The following is a 23,843-nucleotide window of genomic DNA, read 5'->3' as shown; positions in this document are numbered from 1 at the left end:
ATATTCGTCAAGGTACTTCAAGCTGATGGAAACTAGCATGTCTAGTGTGTGTTGCACTGGTTGTCTTTGTATGTGTTAAAATTACTATTTGCAGATTTTGCTTAGTGTTAATATCTAAGCATTGCATGGCTTGTCAGTGAAGTACAAGCACTGTAACTGATGTCCAATTGACAAACCAGTCGTTTTGTTATCATTGATTTCGCTTGTGCTACTATTTACCCTTGCAAACGATATTTAGTTCGGAAGCTGGCTATCAGAACACTTTGGTCCTCTTCAAGATTACAAGATGTTTATTGCATGGACAAGCTTAAACATTCCAGTGAAATGCCACCTAAACTCAAATTAGTGTCAAAATAAATCTGGAGGATTTCTCTGTTCCGTTTGAGGTTGGTCCGAAACCATCGCCATGTTACATTCAAAGTAAAGAAATGGGACCTATAAGAGGGTTACCAGCCAACGACTGCAGCTTGTTGTTAGTTCTTACCACAAAGGCATTTCAACACATTTTCATACAAACATTTTTCAATTGCTTTTGCAGTCGGTGAATCAAATAATGACCTTGACTCTGATCAAGATAAAACGAAGCAACACATCATGCTGAGTTACAACTAGTTCGACTCTAAAGCTGTGGCTCACAGGGTTGGTTGTGTTAACTTTTATTTATTTTGATATTCGAAGATGGCTTCAAGGTTGAAAATGATTAATTAGTTGTACCACTGTGTTGATATAAGTTTTGTTACTGGGCCAGTGACATAACGTTGCTTGATATGTTAAAGTTAGTGAGCAGATGTATATTTAGCTCGTTCGCTTGTTCGCTTGGTCTTGGAAAAGATAATTGTTCCAGTTAAGACTCAAAGTGACTTCGAACCTGATGATTGGCTGAGTATGAATTTTATTTCCAAATTCATTTTATTGAACAAACTCATTCATGGCTGGTTTTGAAGAAATTTAAGTCGCTTTTGCCACAAAGCTGTGTTGAACATTACAGGCTTAAGCATAGGCGGCAAACTCTACTAAAGCTTTGGTGAAGGTTCATTTGATGAAAAAGTTAAAGAACTACTCAAGGATAAAAAGGGTAAAATATCAGTTACATAGTTGTACAAACTTCTTTTTGCAATAACACTTGCAGAAAGATTTAAAAACTTAAATTTTGACATTTCAAAAATACTTTCTTCACAGAGGCCCTCCCCTCGCTACAACAAATACTTCATCGTCGCCTCAAACACTTTATGACATCACAGACGATGATCCAGGTAATTCAGTACTAACAGAAGCAATAGAAAGAGTTATATGCTCTAGTACGGGGGTGTTCAAATGGCGGATCTCGATCCGGATGCGGATCTTTTCAACTTTTTGTGTGGATCTTTACTTTTGACTTTTAAAAAGTTATTAATATGTTGTAGGGTACATTTACATAAATAAAGCACCATAAAAATTAAAGCATGTCCAATATGTTTACTATTCGTATTTAGTGGATCATCACATTGTCAGCTTTGGCTGTGGTGGATCATGGCAGAAATCATTTGAACACCCCTGCTCTAGTATATAACGCCTGGGAACCAAATCAACTGATTTCATGAGAAATTCTTGATGAGTGGAAGGTCTGACTTCTCCCATTCCCCCTTCCAAGCTCACAGGGTGCCAGGTAAGATTTTCTGGCTGGCCAATGATGCGGACCACGACAACTCACCAATCTCCCAGGGAAGTGGACATTCAACCAATCACGAGCAACACTAGCGCAATGTGGAGGAGCGCCATCTTGCATGAAAATCAAATCAATAGAAAAAGTTATGCTTTCATACTTGTGCTCTCTTCATGCAAGATTGGAAGGGCGAATACGAGAAGTTATGTCTTCCATCCCACGAGAAGTTCTCATGAAATCAGTTGATTTGGTTCCCAGGCAGCTTGAAAACTTGTGGCAAATGCGAATTGTTGTATCCAATTTTAAATTACCGGTAAACTGTTCCTATTCTACTGTAGAAGAATTTGAAATTTACCAAATTGGAGGCAATACAGCGCTTCGCCTTTGCAAAAAGTTCCCAAAATTATTCACGGTTAATTTACGTAACAATTGTCAAATTGGCATGATTTAGTGTAGATCATGACAACGCGTGTAGGCTTGGTCTCACGATGTGAAGTCAAATTCAACGACTTATTATTTCGACTGCGTATTCCAATAAATGCGTATAAGTAAGAAGGAAACCTGTTTTATGAAAAATTGAATTTCAATGCATTGAGATTTGATTCTTGGATCTTCATTCATCCAAAGTGTACACCCCTACTTCTAAACTATGTATCAACTCCTACTAAATGGTCTTCAATTGAATTCTCAGAAAATTTGCAAACTTTCGCCCAAGAAGTGGACAGCAAGTGAAACCGACCAGTCTGCACGGACCCGAATTCTCTCTTATTGTCTTGAATATGAAGGAAGCAGCAGATCATGGTTGCAGTGGAATCGGAGACAGTATTTCAATCTTCTGATGCTGGAACACACTCAGGAACGCACTCCAGCCATCCAGTGGCAAAGGTCAATTACTGTTATATGCAAGTTAGAATAGGATTTATATGCGGCCTATATGATATGGCTTATAAGCCTACCATTTAATTTCATTTTGTGTATTTTCCTAAACGAGTTGAAAGTAGCTGTTTATCTACACAAGCTGTCTCTTCATCTACCACTAAATTGTAGTTGTCAAAGCTTAACCATAAAGCAGTAAGCATCCAGCATGTGCATGGTTACTTTGCCTGAGAAGCACTTTGAGACTGTTTGCTATAGTTATGTTTCGCTGATGTACAAATGTGTTTCCCATCCACTGATGTACAGCATTGGACCTATAAAGCATCAGCAATCTGTTGCTTTAACATATCGCTTGCTCGTATGATATAGTCTGGATAACCTGACTTTAAATGTGGAACTTATCGTTTCTGTATTTTTGTGTTTAGCTGTGTTTTGGTGGCCGTGCTAGTTGTCATAAGCAAGTTGACAGCATGATTATTATGGTTAATGACGAAATATAAACCATACTACAAGAAACATTTATGAAAATAGCATAACATCAAAGTTTTTCTGTAACTGCTGTATTCAGAGGCAGCTGTGTCTAATTAAAGCCATACAACATCTACATCATTTCTAAGGAAAGGAAATAACAAGAACTGTTTGTATGATGTTGATGGTTATATTACAATAGCACAAGCAGAAAATGTTTGTGTCTGGCTTGTCATGTTAGAAACAATTTGAAAAAATGTTTAGTATTTCCTGCAACATGTTGCCCAGGTGGACAGAGATCCAATGACTAAATTATCTCATCATAGTTTGTGAGTAGCAAAGAGTCAAATTCTTTGAATATCGCTCATCATAGTAATCTGCAACAAATAATAGTGCAGGTAATATATGACAATATTCGCATGTAAGTATTATAAGTAAGTGTGTTAAGTTGTCACCCTGTTTGTTTTTTATTTGATCTTTGCGTCATTGTCCTTGACCTCCTGGAAGCTTTGCTTATAGCTGACTGGCATTTGCACTTGTCATTTGAAAGGTATAACAAGAGGTGATCAGAAAGCTCAGTGTAGAGTTCGCGGCGCGGTTGAATAGATCTGGGTCCACCTAAAACAAACAACATAGGTCCATGTAACTTCTACCACAGTACGTTGCATATCTATAGCACTAAAGACAATTGAAAGAAGTTTTTTAACAAATCTCCTTACTGACCACTCGATGTTGACAAAGAGTAATTCCGATTACTGTACATTCTGCATTTCATGGCGGGATCGCCACACGTCATACCCGTGGGAAAAAAGCGACATTTTTCGAAATGACTGACGGCGAAGTGTTGAAACGAGAATCTGTCAAACAAAAAAAATCAGGAAATATGAGCATTGATCATATTGTAAACTTAACTCAACTAAATTTTGGATTTCAATTATTTGATGGGTTTGGCGGCCCTTTATAAGTTACAATCATATCATCGCATTATTGTGTTTTGCTATCTTGCAAGTTTTAAGCCCTTGGGATTATCTACTTTATTGTTGATTATCTCAATTATTTGGTAGCCATATATACAATCATATCATAGTATTATTGTATTTTGCTATCTTGCAAGTTTTAACACTAGAAAGACTGAAATTTTGAATTACCTTGAACGACGGAGGGTGTCATTTTGACTCTCAAGTATTTTGCAGTCCAACAGTGTCTTTTGTTTACGTTTTTATTTAACATAACAACACAAAAAAGTCCAACATCACTAAACAAGCGACGAATGATGCCAAATGGTCCAAGTATAATTCATTTGCTTTCAATTATTAATGCAAAAAGTTGCACAGATGGAAAGTGACATATTGGTTAACTTGACTACTTCATAGTTTGTGAGTAGCAAGGAGTCTGATTCTTTGAAGACCACTCATCAAAGTAATCTGCAACACATACATAAAAGAATAGGTTATATATGACGTCATGCTTATGTAAGTTGTACAAGTAAATTTGTTTAACTGTGACCTTGTTTGTTCTTATTTCATGTTTGCCTCATTGCCCTTGACTTTGACCTTTGATGACCTTGGATTCTTTGATTTTAGCGGACCGGCGTTTGCACTTGTCAGCCGAAAGGTATAAGGACACATGACCAGAAAGCACAGCGTAGAACTCGCGTCGTGGTTAAACAGACCTGGGTCGACCTAAAACTAAAACATAGGTCCATGTAGCTTCTACCACAGTACGTTGCCTATCTATAGCACTAAAGACAATTGGAAGAATTTTTGTGCAAAACTTCACAAATCTACGTTGCTAACCACTTGATGTTGACAAAGAGACATTTCGACTTCATTCTGCATTCCATTACTCGGCCATATCGCCACACGTCATACCCGTGGGAAAAAAAGCGACATTTTACGAAATGACTGACGGCGGAGTGTTGAGACGATAATCTGTCAAACAAAAAACTTTAGTAAAAATTGTGGCGTAAATATGAGCATACGTTAAACTGCAAACTTAACTCATCTCAACTTTGAATTTAAATTATTTGATGGGTTTGGTGGCCATATATACAAGCATATTTTTACGTTATTGTCCTTAACTTTGACCTGTGATAACCTTGTGGATGCTTTTCTTATAGCTGACCGGCGTTCGCACTTGTCAACCGAAAGGTATAAGGGCTTGGATCAGAAAGCTCAGTGTTAAATTCACGGCGTGGTTGAATAGACTTGGATTGCCTTGAAACATACAAAATAGATCGATGTAGCTTCTGCCAATCTCGGAAAAGTCCAGTCCTGCTTGAACTTTCTTCAACTCCTCTAAGACCATCGCAGGAAAAATGTTTTCTTGCTAACTCCACTGCAAACGGTTTTATGGACCAGACAGCTGTGATTCAGAAACAAGCTTGCTGGCGGTAGGTGAAGACACACCTGGTGCATCAGCGGCAGATCGGTTGGATTCATTATAAGAGCTGGATGTGGATTAAGGACGATGAAGTCTCTTGATCATTTTTGTTGAAAAAATCGTGAATACGTTCCACGTCTCGTCCTTTGCTGGGAAGCTTTAGGTACTCAGCCTCTGACCTGGTTTCTGCAAATCACTTTATTAAGTGTCAAGTTGGTCCAGTACTGCGCCTAGAGAAGCATCCATAAATGTTTCTAGACTGATAAGTCTCATTGCATGGATGCAAATGGACCATGACTCTGGTCACTCAGGGTATCAGATTTGGGGAACTCCATGAAATCCAGCATGCCAGGGTTGTCGAATTGCGCTCATGTATGGTCACATAAAAATTAGCAGGCTCACGACCTATACTGAAGTAAAGCAAAGTAAATGTGTGATATGGCCTTATATTAAAATCACTTGTCAATATTTATGACCAATCAATAGAGGTTTGGTTATTTTTGTGAGCTGAGAAGTTGAAGTAAACTAATGTACAAAGTTTAACGTGATAAAACTCAAACACAAAAATTAACTAAACTGATGAAATCATGGAAAACATATCACGTCACGCATGAGTGATCACCACGTAATAAGCGCGTGCGGTTTTGGAAAAGTACACAAAGTGTTCATTATTATGTCATTCTATTTTGTGAATATATGCACTAGGAAAAGTGCAAAGTAAGATTGTTAGAGTCGGTTTATAGTAGAGTGTTAATATAAAGTTACAGCAAGCCCCGCTATTGCATAATCGATAATTCATATTATCATCACCTCAAATGTTGGGGGCCTGTTGTCGTCGTTAAATATTGTGGAAGAGTTTGCTTCATTCAAAAGTTTGATTGTTTCCTGTCAGTGAGTTCCAGGCTATTGCAAAGCATGTTATTGTTTTGCTCATTGACCCTGTGCTCTGTTACCGTGTACGCGCGTTCTAAGAATAACAAATTATCAAGTATTTGGATTTATCAAAAACAACGTTGCAATGCATTTGCTGTTTGAACCAACCACCATCCATAAGGTAATAAACCTGATGTAAGAATATTATTTCCAAACTATCAGGTGTCATAGTCATAGATTAACCCTAGAATGCATACACGAAAAAACTTACGCTAATGCATAACAGGGGTCATTTTGACCCGTATTGCTATTACTGTACATGCAATTCTATTTTAAAGACATTGAATATTTTTCTTCTTGTTCTTTCCTTGTCTCTTCCATTGGCGTTATGATGACATATCTAGAGTTTTTGCTGCATTTTAATGAAACAACCGACGAAAAACAGTATAAAGAAGTCGATGAGAAAATGAAAGAAAAGTCGAGAACAGTTCACATTACAACGCATAGCCTGATTCATTCACTGCATTTGTTGCATGTGATCATGGTCACGCTGTGTTCTGGGCACACGGGTCTGCAACATCTTGAGCAACATTTTGCAACTTTCTTATCCTTTGCGTGTGGACATAAGGAACACCGCTTCTACTTCTGCAACGTGTTTGCTGTTTGTAGGGATGTACTTCGAAAACCTAAGCCACATCTCACCATAGCCTCTCTTGTGGCTCTGTGGAGTTGAGGAATTTTCTGTCTTGTCATCATGTGGGGCAAAATGAGGCAGTTAGCAAGATCTGTTATGAAACCTCGTCGCTTTGAACCTTGTCCACTCTGATAATCAGGATATACTTGTCTGAATATGGTATATGCATTTAGAGCTGCGATGTCGAGCAGATTGTAAAAGAGAACTAGAGGCCATCGGCGGGTTTGTCGTTTGCAAGTATATGTTTGAACCATTTGGTCAACCAAGTCAAAACCAATCTTTGTCTTGTTATAAAACCTGATGATCTCAGGCCTCTTTTTGGGTCTTCTTCGTCAATGCTTATATCGTGATGCATGCTGCGGGTCAAAATGACCCCTGTTATGCATTCTAGGGGTATTTAATGAAAAATGCATTTTTCTTGTCAAAGGTAAAATTTTACAGAACAACCGTTTTCTCATCATGTGTAAATATAAAATGCTAACAAAGTCAAGAAAATCCAGGAGTTAATTCGCAATATGTGTTAAGCAGTTATGATGAATGAATGAATTTATCATTTATTATGATCGTTTGGGTCATTTTGACCCCTGTTATGCATTCTAGGGTTAAAATTAAAATTTGCGGCATTTTCTTTAAACGAGCATTATTTCAACTGAGTTAGTAGGTTTATTCTGTTGAGATAATTATTTAATTACTTACTTTTTTGGATTGTGTTTTTCCTTCAGCTTATCCAAGAATCTGATCAGCAAAATGCGCATCTTCGAAATCCTTACTCCAAATACGTACTCAGCGTCTGACCCGGTTTCTGCCTGAAACATCCGGATCAATTTATTAAGTGTCCAGTTGGTCCAGTTCTGCGTCTAAAGAAGCGTCATAGGTGGGCAGTACCGCAGTACTATAGTAACGAATTACTGTACCACGGTACTTTGTTAGTACCAGTAACGTTACCGTCGGTATTTTTGAAAAATAAGTACCGAATCTCCGTACCGAATTCCTTTTTCAAAATATTTCAATCCGTCACGGTATTCGGTACTTTTCACGTGATTATTTCATAACTTTAACGAGTGTGTTTTCAAAAATACGTGTTAATTAACCGTTAATGCCAATTTTAGCACCTATTTGTTTTTTAATCTGGAAATACCAAACAAAATTGCAAGCGATTAACGTCACATATGTTTTGGCCTGGAGTAACCTTTACCGGGTCATAATAGCGGCAAACATTGCATTTGCAGCAGCATTTTTTACACAGAAAGTACCGGTACCGAGTACCGATAGAGTACCGAACCACTTTTTTAAAATAGTACGGAATACCATAACCGTCGGTATATTTTTTGCCAAGTACCGGTACCGTTACCGACGGTACTTTCAAAGTTCAGACTGCCCACCTCTGAGAAGCGTCTATAGTTTCTAGATTGATAAGACTCATTATAGCGATGCCAATGGACCATGACTCTGGTCAGTTTGGGTATCAGGTTTGAGGAACTCCATGATCTCCAGAATGCCATGGTTGCCGAATCCCCGTCATCTATGGTCACTTGGAAAGTAAGAGGATCACGACAAGAAATGCGGATCATAACCATTCTGGTATCTAAGAATTACAACATAATAATTAAATGTTGTAAACGTCTTTCTGTAAGCAATATGCGTTAGAAATAGAAAGAATATAACAATTAAAATTTGAAAAATCAACAAACAACCCAACTTAATGTATACGGTAAGTTTATTTTATAATCACTTGTCAACAACAATGACAAATCATGAAAAATATAACGCGTCGCGCATGAGTGATCACCAAAGTATTAAGCGCGGTTCTTGAAAATTACACAAGGTAAAGTTTATGAAACCATTCCATTTTGTGTAAGTTTTGTAGAAATAACACAAACTAAGATTGTTAGATTCGATTTATATTAAAGCACTAATATAACGTTTACACGCTCCTGCTATAGCATAATGGATATTGTATATTATCATCACCTCAAATGCTGTGGGCCTGTTGTCGTTTAAAAATTTGGAACAGTTTGCTTCATTCAAAAGTTTGATTGTTTCCTGTCGGAGAGTTCCAGGCTATGACAAAGTATGTTGTTGTTTGTCTCGTTGACCTTGTGCTCTGTTAGCGTGTATGCGCGTCCTAATAATAACCACTCTGTCAAGCACTGTTTTTTTTTTAAAAAAAACCAACGTTTCAATGCATTTTATGTTTAATTCAGCCACTACCGATAAGGTAATACACCTGAAAAATGAATGTTATCTCCAAACTATCAGGTGTCAAAGCCTTAGATTGAAATTAATATTTGCTGCATTTTCTTTGAACGAGTATTATTCCAATTGAGTTAGTAGTTTGATTCTGTTGAGAAGTCTCTTCAATTACTTACTTTTTTGATTGAGCTTTTCCTTCAGCTTATTCAAGAACCAGTTCAGCAAAATGTGCATCTTCCAAATCCCTAGTTTCAACTTCTTTGGCCGGGTTCAATCGCCGATTATAATTTTTTTCTCTACCTCCTGTATCTGTCTCAAGGAGGAATTTACTGTATATGTAAAACGACTTTTGACAGTGTGCAGGCCACAATATACCTTGAAAGACTTGATTGTTTTCCAATCCTGACATAAACCTTCGCACAGGACTTCAACCAAAGATCTGCATAATTTTTCTGAAAGTTCACATAACTTGTGATCTGAACTGGCTAAATGTATTTCATCATTGCTTTTGCAAATTCTCTATTTAGTGGGTTGTTGAAAGTTACATTTTCCTCCTCAAACATTCTCGTGGAAGTTTAAACTTATACCTTTCTCAGTAAAAAACAACAGAACACACCGTGGCAGCACATTGTTCTACCTTCAGTTATCTCTGTTCTTAAGCATAATTTCATTTCTCAATTCTCACCAGGCACGTCAAAGTTGCAAGTAGCACGCGGCCCTTTGGAGTAAGTGCGACCATCCATGTCAAATTCTAAGCGAAAGTTACAATTAACCATTTTAATAGTAGCTGACCAAAACCTATTTTAATTGCATGTATAAGGATATATTTGTCTTATTTCAATTTGCGTTCACTGTTTGAGTATTTATTTACCTAATTGAGAGCTTCACAGTATGAGTTTACTGCACTTTTCGTTGTTTTGAAAATGAAGTTAGACCCTATGGGTGGCGTTAGAGTGGCGAACCTTTTTAATTGAACGAGTCACAAATGAGACTTTAACCTGGAAAAAATACAAGTGGGGTCATGGATTTATTTAAATGTCAAGATCGATGAGAAACTTGCTGCTGCATCTTCTCTGCATGTTTTATGGATTCCTGGACTGGTAATGTGTAGTTTTCAGCTTAACACCTGCAGCCTTATATCTGGGATGAGGCGATTCCCGGTCCTTGATTTTATGAAATTCTACAAAGGGTATAAATCAACAAAATACTAACGATGAACAGCACAAGAGTCTTGTTACGTCACAAACGCCAAGACTAGGCATGATAACGCAATACATCGGGCCGAGTAGTAGTGCCAGTATGCTGTACGGAAATTCAGTCCGGTACTAGATTAAAATTAGGCTGGACCTTGACGCAAATATTTAGCACCATTTTTGTCACTGAAACATTTGTTCATATTTTGTTATAATTTATGAAACGACAAGTGTGTCACTGAAAACGCAGGTCAGTGTTTCGCAATCCCTGCACTGTACCGTTTGTTTTGTTCACACGCAAATCTCATTTGCTTGGGCCTAACTCCTAAGGTCAATACTTTGATTTCATTCTCTCTCTTCGGTTGATTTGGTCGAGGTACCGCATGTTAAAACGGGAAGGGTGACTGACTTTGATAGGAAGGATTCGAGATGTGACTGGCTTGGGTAGAGACATTTTCTTGTTTGTGGCCCATGAACGAGTATTTTAGTTGACATTCCAGCGCGCAGTTAACTTTCTACTCGTTGTTCCCGTTTTACTAAATGGTGGGATTGACCGTGTGAGTCATTGCAGTAGTGACTGAAGAAAGCCCGGTTATTGCGGCAGCCGTTACCTCGATAAGAACCTGACAGTGTACTATGGACATATCCGTTACACATGTAAAGTTTTACGCCATTTATTCGGACGTCGTCAGAGCTTTCAGCACACAAACAAGTGTTATAAAAGTCAATTTGCTGAACCGGCCCATATTGTTATGGGGAATTACCTAAGTCGAAACCACCATCAGCCGGAATAAATTATTTTTTATTCGTTTTAAGCGACCGAGCAAGTAACCTAAACACACGCTTCACGTGCCCGTGAAATACCCACTAAACATGCCGACCCTTGCCGCCTCAAATAGGAATTTACGTGTTGTGTAAACTTAAGTGATATGTTTCCACACTTTGTGTTTCTAATCGAAATGACTGAATCGAAATTGCATCGTTTAACAGGTGTTGGTGTTGTTAGCAAGCAATTAACCAATAAGATGTTCTGAAACAAATCATAGCACAGCCATAGAACAATTTCAAGCAAAAATATATTCGTCGACTTGAGGAAATAATTTGCTACGTTGCTGAAAAAACACCTCGTAAAGAAATTGGAAGATGCTTTCTTTGCCAATATCACTGTAATACGAAACAATAAGCATTTCGTTATTTGACGTTCGAGTGGGTTTTTGTAGCCAAGAAAAGCCAATAATGAAACCTGATAATAACAATCAAACTTATTTCTATCGTTTTCAAAGCAATTCAACTTTCCATAATGTTCGAAAATAACGTCACAATGAGTTGGATTGCGTCATATCAGCTTGTGATGATGCAGAACCGGAGCCAGACTATGATTGGATAAGCAATCTTGCGTCACAAGCAAAGTTGTTGGAAATGTGTTTTGTGAATATTCCTGGAAAACAATCAAGTTATTACGTCAATGAATCTGATTTGAGCATGACCCGAAAATAAAACAGGTAATTTTCGCAACTTTCTCACATTTCTTGACGTAAAACTTTCTCACTTCCTTTCTTTATTTTACCTGCTTTTGTGTTCACAAACAACATAATTTTGGTCTGGATAAGGCGCTATGATGACGTGATCTTCGAATTTGACGACCTTATTTTCGAGAAATTTTTACGTCATCTTGGAAGCCACGAGCTTCAACCGACGGCTATATACAGAGCAGCGATTTGGTGGGATTTCATATCGTCAACTTCAACGGAAGATCTTCATAGTCAACCATGAGAGGATTGATTTTTCTGTTATCTTTGGCTTGTTTCGTCCTGATGACTTACTCGCAACAATGTCGTCAAGTCCTTACCACTGTCTGTGATGATGACGTCGTCAATTCAAGCATGCACAAAGGAGACAAAGGTGATGTCGGCAGATCTGGAAAATCTGGAATTCCCGGAGCTCAGGGGCATCCAGGATCCAAAGGAGAACCCGGAGGAGCTGGACAGAAGGGGATGCAAGGAGAATCGTGCGCTCTGGGGTCGCTAGGGACCGACATAGTCACCAGACTGGCAAGTAAGTTGATTTCTGATCATAGATTATTTATCTTAATCATCGTCATTTCTCCTGTGAGCATAAAGAAATCTGCAATAAACCAACCAAAAGATGTGGACTACAGACATTTTACGATCTACGCGCAAACACTTATATAGCGCTCATACGGTATAGTCTATGCTTGTTGTCTTGTTTAATTGTATGTTTATGGGCGAGTTTTACCTGAAACCTTGCTGGAAAAGATCAATCTTGTTTACAACAAAAAATTGTTTCCAGAATCCGAGGAGCTTCTTACACCTCCCAGTACCACGACCATGGTTGCTACCACTGTTACCACGACAACACCATCTAGTATTACGTCATGTGCTACGCCATCAAGCAACGGTCCCCACACTTTGACGAATGGTGTTGAAGTTTACTGCGAGGATGGATGGACGGTGAGTGAAAGATTTTCCAAAGTTATAACTGGAATAGCTTTCAAATTATATTGAACTTACAGTAGTATTGAAAGGTATAAACGTATACATAGAAGTTTATACACTTACTGTGTAATATTGAAGCGATAGTTTGCAAGTTGTGTGGAGTTCAAAGCGGCAATGCGTTGTGTGCTATTCATTTGCATTGTAGCAAGAATGTAAGAAAACACAATTACGACAATAATTTGTTTTCACACGCATTCGCGCTTTTTTAAATGTGCTTTTTTCCACTTTTCTGAAACTTAATTCCCAAAACGTTAAATGAAGGTTGTTTGCCAACTTGCGGTTGATTCGAAAACGCTTACCGACAAACTCAAACAATTGGGTTGAAAACTGTCTAAAATAACCGTGTATTTGTAAGTTTAATGCAACTATCCGCAACAATTGAACAATGATTGCTGTGGGAGTGTTAGTCGTTTGCGATTGCGCAGAGACGATCGTAAGCCCACATTGGGTCACATGCCACGATGCATAAAATGAATGTACGCTATTAATTACTGTGTTGCATGCCAACATTACTGTTGTGCCTAATTCGCTTCGTTTATGCAGCATGCGAAACAATTGCATTGAACTGCATAAGTCGCTTGCAGTGAAAACGGGCGATATTCAACCAGCGCCACGTAAACCTGATTTATTTCACCCAAATCACCTGCAGCAAACAGCTACCTATAATATGAGTTTAAATTTTTCTTAACTTGAAGTTTTTTGCAAAAATATGAAGATTTCACTGGAATAAGAGATCCAATTTGACAAGATATATCTTGCGTATTGTAAGCGAAGTGTAAATATTGCCGTACTTCTTGTATTATGACGTAATAAACTGAAGATAATTTAAACATATAAATTAAACGTATTACACTTGTGCTAAAATGTAAAATCAAATTACTAACAGATTTTTCAAAGAAGAATTGACGGAAGTGTTAATTTTAGTCGACGATGGGCCGACTACGCGAAAGGTTTTGACCAGATTGATGGGGAATTTTGGCTTGGTAAGAGGAAGTTTGTTCAACTTAAAGGCATTTTATTTTGATGTTTTTCGTTCTTATTATTCGTGCTTCATTACTTACAGGACTCGACAACATCCACGAGATGACGCGTGGAGGAGGATGCAGACTCAAGATAGAGCTGTGGGATTTCGATGGAAACCAAGCTCACGCCGATTATAGGTCATAAGACGATTGTTGTAACATAAATAACGAAGATGTTAAAAATCTTACATTTATTAATCAACGTAAAACTTTGTTGAGTAAATTACAACTTAGCTCTCTGGATTTGAACTTTTAAATCAAGTTGTTACTTTTGCAGCTCGTTTTCGATCGAATCTGCTGAAAATTTATATCGGCTTCGTGTTTCCGGATATAGCGGAAATGCAGGGGACAGTTTAAAATATCACAATGGTCGCCCATTCTCGACAGAAGATAGAGATAACGATTCCGTGTACGTCATCTTATGTTCAGGAACAAATATGTTCAACTTAATAAACATTAAGCGCCACCACCTCAGTAGCATTTTCAGTTATATCCTGCCAGTAACGTATAAGATAGAATATAAATAGATGCAACAAAGTAATTTTAATCTTTCATGTTTTAATATATTAGTCGTGTAAACTGCGCAACTTACTATGGAGGATCTCAGGGATGGTGGTTTGCTCACTGCGGCCCTTCATTGCTCAATGGAGTCTGGATGCGTCAATCAAGTGGATATGCTCATGGAATTATTTGGTATCATTGGAAGGGAGGGCGTGAACCTCTTAAAGAAACTAAAATGAAACTTCGTTGCGACTGAATGAAATCCACGAGTTGATTTTAACCAACCAAGTAAACATTGAACTGTATTTAGACCGGCTACGCAGCAAACTGTAAATATACGCTGCCACCTGTGTTACGTCATAATGTATTAAATCTATCATTCCGTTATATTGTACGTCTTAATATGATATACGGTTGTCTTGCAAAATTTGTTTGGGGCATTGTGACGTAAATGTCGCATAACTCAGAGTAAGTTTTTCATTTAAATATCTTGCAGATTGTCGTCGTATTAAGGTAAAATTTAAAGATACAAATTTAACTTACAAATAACAAAACAAACCTTAAAAATTTGCAGTATGACAAACTCTGAGTCATGCGACATTTTTACGTCACAATGCCCGGTACAAATTTGGCACCACACCGTCATTCAATTGTACGTTCCACGTGTATATGTTCGCCATAATTTTACTAGGGCTGGGAATTTAGCCGATTGTCTTTAACCGTTATCCACCATAGTCGCTAATTGTCATGTCACGTTGTTAATCGCATGCAAAACTGCTATATTATTGATAAATGTCATGAAAAATGTTATATTAGCAACTTATATTATGCTAGCTCACAAAGTTGGTATTCCAGCATTAAAATGATTAACAGAGTAACACATTTCCTTGAATTAATGAATTATCAACAATTTTGTTCCCAATTCTTTCCTACTTGTACGCTTTCGGTTAATGGCGTACAAAATCTTTAGTCGCCAAGAGCTTGTATGCGCTAGCGGCTAATATTAGCCGGCCAAATCCTTCCAACCCTAGTTTTTACAAGACAATTGTTTATGAACCGATAAATACAAAATCGTGCAGACGATATAAACGATGTTTTGTTATAAACAGCAGACCAGCATACATACGAGTGAGTTATATGAACACAAATATGTAAGTAGAGGTCGCTTAATACAGCGACCGATATATTTCGGTCCTAAACCTGAAGCCACGTAACTATAGACCGGGATCGACACGATTAGCCAACAAAGGACCAACAAACTTGTTTTGGTCATTTGCGCCTAAGCTGCTTGTTTTATGCCAAGTTTATCAATCAACGCTGACGTCACACGAAAGTAAAGTGTGTTAGAGCTTGACAGAAAGTCACACAGCATAAAGCAAGCACGCAAAAGACATGTGTTACGTAAAACGCAGATGTTTAGCCAGGTCAGTAGCTCTTTTCACGACGAACCCCAGTGAAAGAGTCACACCTGAGTGTTGGTGAGAACTTATATTTAAAAACTGCACACAACAGAGGCATCGACTTAACGCTAAAATTAGAAGAGAAAAAATCACTGTAAAAGCATGGAGTAGAGACAACGGCCTGTCACCAACACTCACTAACCGAACTGCCCCATGTACCCTGAACATTTTAGGAAGAAACTGGACGGGGAATTTTGTAATTAGCGGGAGAACCGGCGGCACCACTGGTGCGCGCAACAAACGCGACAAGAACACATTTCAACAGTGTTAAACCACATTACTGTAAAAATTAAAGCAAACACGACACCTACACGCGGCAAATAAAACCAATCATAATAACGCAAAGCTCCAAGACAACAAATAATAAAGCAAAACAAGCAAATTGTTATTTGGGCTCAGTAGCAGAGAGTATGATACGCCATAATCGGAATAAACTATAGGCCTAATGTGACCCGGTGTCATTGTCTGACGTCGCCGGTTTAACCAAATTACGCAACAAACTAAAACATCAGTCGTTAAACAAAGTGCAAAGCGATCGTTAAATTTATGTCAAAATATCATTGAAGTACTACAGAACTTTGTAATTGAAAGTTAAGAAATGTTTGATGATTTAGCAGAATATTTAGTTGCTCCAGTAATTTATTTTATAACTTAATGGTTTTTTGTTCACTGAAGATAGACTTTATTACTTTCTTTGCAGAATTGCATTTTTCGTTGCACTTTTGTAAATCTGTTGATTTTTGTGGTTCCACGCATCTTTAGTTTGTTAATAGATATAGACTATTTCACCTGCATAAAGAGTATAAAGCGTTTATTTATTTTGTCATGTATCATGATATTGTTTCGCTTGGCTGCGCATATTCTGAGTTATTTTAAGCTGCTTACATACATTTTAATAAGCGATGTGCTGGAATCGGCGAAAATGATTCGAGTTATACGATATTTTGAGATAGGCCTATACTGTACATGCAGTCAAGTTAAAACATTTTCTCCATATCTGGGCTCATTGTAACCAATCGGCAAACGCAATATTCTTTTGAAGTAGGCTACTTGTTCTTAAAACGATAAACGTCAATCAGTGTTGACGTCATTCATACGCAATATCTTATTAAAAACAGAAGAAAAGGTACAGTAGTAAAAAATGTAAATAAAAATTCATATTATTTATTTCCATGTACAGTTGCAATTATAGTTCTATGCGAAAATGAACTAAGATATCAGATATACTGACAGCTGGAGTGCCTGTTGGATGGTATAAGCCTACACATAAGTAAAGATTGAAAGTGTGAACCTGGAAGCAAAACGTTTGCTTTCGTGAAACCAATGTATAAGACATGGTCAAATAAGCAGAGCAGATGACGTAAATCTACGTTTCTCATTTCAAGAATAAAACATCAGCAAATGCACGAGAAAGTTTTAAAAAACTTCACGAAATCTTTGCGTGTTGTATTTTGCTTTCACGAAACAATAACAGTGAGGGGGTGAAAAAGATTTTTGCCCAACTAAAGTTAACTGAACAAAGCAACTGGCCAGTGGTACTTCTCGGTTTGTGGAGGGCGAGGTGAAGTATGGCGCCACTTACGTTTGGGGGCCTCAAAATTAGGAGAGACGCAGCAATTTATTTTAGTTATTCTGAGGACATGATCCTCCGACATTTTGAATTTACATGTTGTAGAACACTTAAAATTTTGCTTTTCTTTCAAAAAACAAACTGTTCAACATTTTCTTGTTTATTTCTTCTCAGTTTTTTGCTTCCTAAAACTGCTCTATGGCGCTCCAGATCTTAAATTAAACCCTTCATTTCTTTATTGCTATGGAACGCTAATATCAGCAGAGAACACAACTGTTTTCGTCTTGGCATGGTGTTTTGAATCACGTGACCATTTAAACATCAAGCTATACGAAAGTAATTTTATAACAGGAGGGGACAAATTTACAAAGATATTCGATTTACACAACTTTCTATATACAGTTCATACAGCTAATTAGCATGAATCAATGAATGACTCCTGTCCTGAAAAACTGCAAATAGTTAACAATAATATTCGTATTCAATGTTTGTTTGTTTAGAGCGCGTATACTCAAACACGGGGTGTTTCTCGGAGGAGTCCGAGGCGACTGCCTTGCTCGCTTGACCCTAAAGCTACGACTGCAACTAACATGGCGTTACATTCTTATGCAAGTAAAATCGCTTGCAAACAAATGCGTTTTAATGTTTATGACGGTATTGCATATCCAATCATATCTTGGACTCACAACAGGGCTATTTAAGTCAGCCCATAACCAGTTATCTGACAACAGATCTACCATTGAAAAATCTATCTCTGTAATGAATCGCACTGTTTTCTAGTTCCAGTATGGAATTGGAACTGTTATGCGATATAGAAAGTTAATAAACATGTCATTAGAAATGTTAATGCAGTTGGAATTGTTTATCTGCAAAAAAGTTTTAAACAATTTAACTCGGATTCAAGAAGCTGCCTTCAGCTTCGAGGCTATGAAACTACTTACTGTGTTTGTTACAAACGCAAGAACACTGCATAAAATAGCTAAGAACAGAGAAGGATGGAGAAGGTCATGCAGTAAAAACGATGTCACGTTATTTCGGAAGCCTGGATCAGGCAAGGAGCTCACAGAAAAAAAAGAAGCACATTGGGGAATTCACCAGAAAGTAGAAGGAAATGGATTTCATTCATTTTATTATTTGTCTTCAACGTGGGGAAAGAAAAACTTGTGCTGACGCAGGTGGTGGCAAACATATCAGCAGTTAATGACAATAAATTCTACAAATTGGATGGACAAATGTGACAAGGCTTCGAGAGCAAAAACGTGCATTACAGACCAATAAGAGAATGTAAAAGACTCATTATCGTCAGCACGGCCACCAAACCCAAACTACAAAACCCATAATTTAAACACATTTAATATAAAACAGAAGTTACGCTGATAGTTTGGCAGGACATAAGCGTTTTGTCACGGTCAAGATGTAACCGACCTGTGTGTCTGGATGGAAGAAGAAAACCCCACTAATATGAACTCCATCCATGGCACAGAAATCCCGTTCAAGTGGCCTGTGCACACGGTAAGAATCTTTTACACAGGTCGGTTATGTGTGGAAGTAGAAAATGGTTAGATACGTCACTCACATCCAGCCAGATGGTTTGATCAGTTTGTTTAAAGATGCATACATCAACAGTGATGTAACTGCCAGGAAGAGATGAACATATTTAATGCCCGGTTGGATATTGCAGCAAGCGATCTTGAATATCCAATTTTCATGGTTGGGTTTTCTATGCCAGGGTGTAAATGAGTCTTTTATCAATCCAAAGTCTTTCTGTTTGTATTTTAAACACAATATTTAGCCTACAAGGCAGGAGAGAGTACTGTATTCTGGTTTTACAACAGCTGTTATTTAGAAAATAATCGACACAAGTAGGCTAGCCCTTAGAAGTGGCCATTTGCAGAAACCAAATCAGTTTTTAAAAAAAAAAGTGCTTCTGTTTAGAAAACTAAGTACCCTTGTATATATTAAGCGCTCCAGAAATTTTGTTTTTGTTTATTAAGCGCTCTTAAACAATTAAGGCACACTTAATAATAAAATTAAAAAAAATTGCTCGTATAAATGTCGTTGAAAAAAAAGAAAAAACACGGGTTTTTATCGGAGGAAAAAACATACACAAAATACATCTATAATCTTTAATTTACAGTTGCATTAAGGTCTGCTGGATCGGGTTCGTAGGTGTGTTCACATTTTTTGCATTGGAATGATTTAAGTCTGTTGTTTATACGTATTATCGAGAAACTTGTACAAGTACATCTAATAAAAGCTGCTGTACAACGTTCACAGTAGATCGGTTGATGGAAATTCGGAGTTGTTTTTCGTGAGCTCTTGTTTCTTCGGATTCTAATAAGCTGTCCGCATGAGCAAGGGATCAAGCGTGATAGGTTAGGTGGTATCGAGGAAGCATCGTGTGGAGTTTGTTCGTCCATAAATCCTGGTTCTTCTTGTTGTTGTTCATCCGAGTCTCCGCTTATGTTTTTTCTCTTGTTTCCTCGGCTCTCGCTGTGCTCTCGCTCCGAGAATCGCTCATAGGAGTCGGGCTCCCGGGTATTTTCTTGTGGATTCTCTGTTGTGGGTCGACTCTTTTCTGCTTCCTTGGCACTCTCTCGTTCTGCTCCTCGTCGCAGTTCTTTTGTTTCGGCAGCAGCAGAGTTCACTGTGCTACTTTCGTTGGGGGGTGTTGCTGGTTTTTCATCGTCTGGATCTAGAGCCCGCGTAGGTGTTTTCGGAAGGTCCTGTTTAGTCGTTTTGTCGGTGCTTGGTTGTATCCTGTTTGGGCATTTTTTGAATTTGTGGCCCTGTTCAGTGCAGTAAGAACATGTTGAGATTTGCCCATTGTAACTTACCGCACATCTCAGTTTTCCCAGGTATAGGTACGATGGGAGTTGGTGCCGCTCCATCGTCTTCTTGTTGACTTTGTATATCCTTCTTCCGTCTCTTATGCCATACTTGTCGACACCCAGTCGAGCTGGGCCTTGGATTTCGAATTCTTTGAGGATTTCGTCGAGGTGCCGCTGTGGGTAGCGGATCGGTACCCATCTGATCGTGAGGTCTATTCTGTCGTCTCCGTGGGCTATGGCATACTTTACTTCCGGCATCTTTCGAAGTATATCTGCAAGTTTTATAGCATTGTTTTTGCGGTTTAGCGTAATATTTACCGTGTTTCCCGGTTTCTGAATTATTCCTTCGATGTAGTCAAAGGATATCATGGATTCTTTTAGTATCTTGTAGATGTCTTCCCTCTTGCTATCGTTGGTCAATTGGATGGTCACCTCGCAATGGTTGCTGTATTCTTCAGCCACATCATTGTTCCATTGTCTTTTGACTCTGTCTGCGTAGGTGAGGGTTTCGGCCATTCTTCACCTATGCTTCACAGAGATCTAATTCGCTCCAGAAATTTTGAAAAATGGAGAAAAGAAACTTACTGGTCTAGTGATGTAATGGTGTGGGTCCCCCTTTAATGTGCAGGAATTATTTTGGCTGTTTTGAGGGACTCAATGAATTTTTCCTTGGTTAAGGACATTTTAAACACATGAGATAATATAAATAAAATATTTTCCATTTTTTTAAGTTCTTTTGCTGGTATTCCATCAATCCCACAGCTTAGTTTTAGTTACATTTCATTGATTATATGTTATTGAAAAATTTAAAGAAATGCGCAAAATTGATTAAGAATAATTCATCTGGATATTCTAAATTACTCATCCTCAAAAACCTCATTATATCGAGGTGACCAACTGATATCGAGTACGTCCTTGCTTATCTCTGCTGCAAATATTCTGGTTTACCAAGTAGTAACATGCAACCTCAATCATGACAATAAAGCATGATTTATTTCTAGGTTCTCTTATTCATATGACATCAGATATAGGTCACTAGGCATAGACTGTGCAACAGTTTGTAGGTTTTAGCATAATGGACTAATTAATTACTGACAAAATTTTGCCAAACATCTGGTGATTAACTGACAATGCTTTCACTTCCAATTGACGTTGTGTGAAGTCTAAAGACAAGTTGGGATAATGACGATCTGATTGGTCAAGAAAGGTTTGCGACCGTTCGCAAGTGCAAGCATGATAAACTCGGAGAAGTTGCAGTCAAGTGTTTTTGTGTGCAAGGGGTCACTAGAAAAGCAGAATGAAACACTGAAAGAGTAAGTGGCAGTCAAATTAAATTAGTTAATTCAATGCATATATTGGCAAGCTATAAGCAATCGCAATTTTTTTTAAAATATTTTGTATTCCTTCTCATACCATGAATTCCAATATGACCACATTATTAATATGATATGAGTGTTCATTGTGTGAGTTTATGTTTAGAATTCAACGAGAGATCGATGTTCTTTATCGCTTGCATCACGACAACATCGTACAAATCGTTGGAACTACGAAATAGGCCTATTGCATTGGCATCATCATGAAGTGTGTGGATAGCGGCAACCTTAAGGATCTGTTGATGTCGAAACATGTGGCAGAAATACCCTGGGTGCCAAGGATATGTTTCGTTTATAAACTTGCAGATGCGTTGTCATATCTGCATTACTACGATGAAACAAAATCATTTGTTCATGGAAACCTGAGGTCTCAAAATATCCCATTAACATCAGATTTGGCTCATTATCAGTAGATGGTGCAATAAATACACAACACACTCCTTACTACACTGCTCCAGAGTTCTTGAAGTATCAAATTACTCAAAAGAACTGCAGAAATGGTTGTATACAGGTGAGGTTGGTTTGCTTTGATTCCTCACGTACTTACTAGCTCTTGCTGTTTAAAACATTGCAATAAATGTTTTCATAGCTGTGTTTCTGTGGAAATAATTCCTGAACTAGAGAGTAGACATACACTAGAGATTGCCTATAATAGCACCTCAAATAGAATTGGAAAGAAGTGCTTATATATGCGACCTGTTAATTGTAGATAAATTAATACAGATTAAAGCAAAATTCACTTTTATTGATTGTTAAACTGAGAGACAATGAACTATCAAATCAGATGTTCAAATATGGCAGAAAGTGCTACAAAAGTTGCCGATAATTTCAAAATTAATATATTACTTCGCATGCTTTACCGGTACTTGCCCAAAAGTTTTTTTTTGCACCGCTCTGCATAAAGTGCTATGACAAAATGCATGTGACAACTAAGTTTTGACTCAAATTGCTTTGGGCCGTACAAACTTGTTTTTCTGTTACACTTGAAGTTTATGTCGGAGGTTACTGTCTGGATGTGTGGAATGGATACTGTTCTGTTAGTCTATGTAGTAGATTATGCCAATTATGAATAAACAGAAAAATTTGGGGAAAGAAAATATGATGCAATACAGTTGAATTGTCACCATACAACATGTTGATAATTACACAAACTTAGATGTTTTTTATAAAATTATGAATCACAGGAATTTGTAGCGATTGATGTAGAAATTGTGCTATTATAAGTAACTTACAGGTTTCTCTGGGTAAAGAACTGCTTTTAGTATGAACTGTTGTGAAGAACTGTTTTCATTAATAGACACTCAAAGATTAGTTGCTGCCTAATTTTTAAGCGCCAATAAATATAAAATGCAGCTTTTTTTCTAGAGAAACAGCTTAGATAAAAATTAATGTAACTTTATGCATACAAAGTCTGTCATAATGAATAATATAACTGCTAAGTATATGCACATTGTACGACAGTTCAATCTGCAGATTTATGTTTTTGTGCAGTCAATGCAACATATATAATGCAACAAATGCATCTATTTTCAGTGTTTAGGACTTTAGATGATTGGATACGAAATCATCACCAGAAATCCGGTATTTCACGGAGTTCAATTAGATTTAATCCTTCAATCGATCAAAGAGAAAGGACAAAAACCTGAAGAGATTTATCTTCGAGACTTAGAAGCATCGTTGGAAAGCAATCCTGAAGATCTGAACATCTGAACAACACTGAAAAGCATTGTCACTCAATGTTGAGATGTCAATGTCGAAAGTCGTCCTGCTGTTTGCCAAGGTAATAAGTCTAAGCAGATGGAAACCAGCATGTCTAGTGTGTGTTACACTGGTTATCTTCGTATGTGTTAAAATTACCAACAGCTGATTTTTACTTACTGTTAATATCTAAGCATTGTCTGGCTTGTCAGTGGAGTACACCCACTGATGTTCGTTTGAAGCAACACAACATGCTGAGTTACAACTGGACCGACTCTAAAGCTGTGGCTCACAGGGTTGGTTTGTCTTAACTTTTATTTATTTTGATATTTGAAAATGGCTTCAAGTTTGAAAATGATTAATTAGTTGTACCACTGTGTTGATATCAGTTTTGTTACTGTGCCAGTCACATATCGTTGCTTGATATATTATAAGTTAGTGAGCAGATGTATGTTTAGCTCTACTATATCTCACATTTAACTAATTTTCCCAGATCTAGGACAAACTTCATAATGCTGGTTACACAGTTTCGATCGACAAAGATGAAAAAA

At 37.6% G+C, this 23,843-nt stretch overlaps 1 protein-coding gene and 2 long non-coding RNA genes across 4 annotated transcripts; 1 reads left to right on the top strand and 2 right to left on the bottom strand.

Moving 5' to 3' along the window:
• Nucleotides 1-2,917: 2,917 nt before the first annotated feature.
• On the bottom strand, nt 2,918-3,831 carry LOC143450037 (uncharacterized). Its single transcript, XR_013114633.1, has 3 exons — nt 3,710-3,831; nt 3,442-3,604; nt 2,918-3,363 (listed from the first exon to the last, which is right to left on the bottom strand). It is a non-coding gene; the product is annotated as an uncharacterized LOC143450037 (long non-coding RNA).
• A 338-nt stretch (nt 3,832-4,169) lies between these two features.
• Nucleotides 4,170-9,853, bottom strand: LOC143449087 (uncharacterized). Of its 2 annotated transcripts, none has more exons than XR_013114513.1 (8): nt 9,305-9,853; nt 8,907-9,060; nt 7,632-8,520; nt 6,179-6,335; nt 5,074-5,778; nt 4,783-4,917; nt 4,493-4,674; nt 4,170-4,410 (listed from the first exon to the last, which is right to left on the bottom strand). It is a non-coding gene; the product is annotated as an uncharacterized LOC143449087 (long non-coding RNA). The 2 variants fall into 2 exon arrangements; XR_013114514.1 differs by having other exon boundaries at nt 5,084-5,778.
• Nucleotides 9,854-11,950: 2,097 nt separating this feature from the next.
• Nucleotides 11,951-15,475, top strand: LOC143449060 (microfibril-associated glycoprotein 4-like). Its single transcript, XM_076949107.1, has 6 exons — nt 11,951-12,376; nt 12,632-12,792; nt 13,724-13,820; nt 13,901-13,997; nt 14,137-14,268; nt 14,430-15,475. Exons 1-6 carry the CDS (start codon nt 12,091-12,093, stop codon nt 14,614-14,616), a joined length of 960 nt encoding a protein of 319 aa, XP_076805222.1. The 5' UTR covers nt 11,951-12,090; the 3' UTR covers nt 14,617-15,475.
• Nucleotides 15,476-23,843: the final 8,368 nt, after the last annotated feature.

This window comes from Clavelina lepadiformis, chromosome 3 (genome assembly GCF_947623445.1).
Source record: "Clavelina lepadiformis chromosome 3, kaClaLepa1.1, whole genome shotgun sequence".
NCBI lineage: Eukaryota > Metazoa > Chordata > Ascidiacea > Aplousobranchia > Clavelinidae > Clavelina > Clavelina lepadiformis.
This window is presented reverse-complemented; position numbering and strand designations above follow the sequence as displayed.

Excerpts from the sequence above, each read along its gene's own strand:
- LOC143449060 (XM_076949107.1), top strand. The coding sequence starts at position 12,091 with ATGAGAGGATTGATTTTTCTGTTATCTTTGGCTTGTTTCGTCCTGATG. Across the intron at positions 12,793-13,723 it reads ACTGCGAGGATGGATGGACG|ATTTTTCAAAGAAGAATTGA; the intron begins GTGAGTGAAAGA and ends AATTACTAACAG. Across the intron at positions 14,269-14,429 it reads GATAGAGATAACGATTCCGT|TCGTGTAAACTGCGCAACTT; the intron begins GTACGTCATCTT and ends TTAATATATTAG.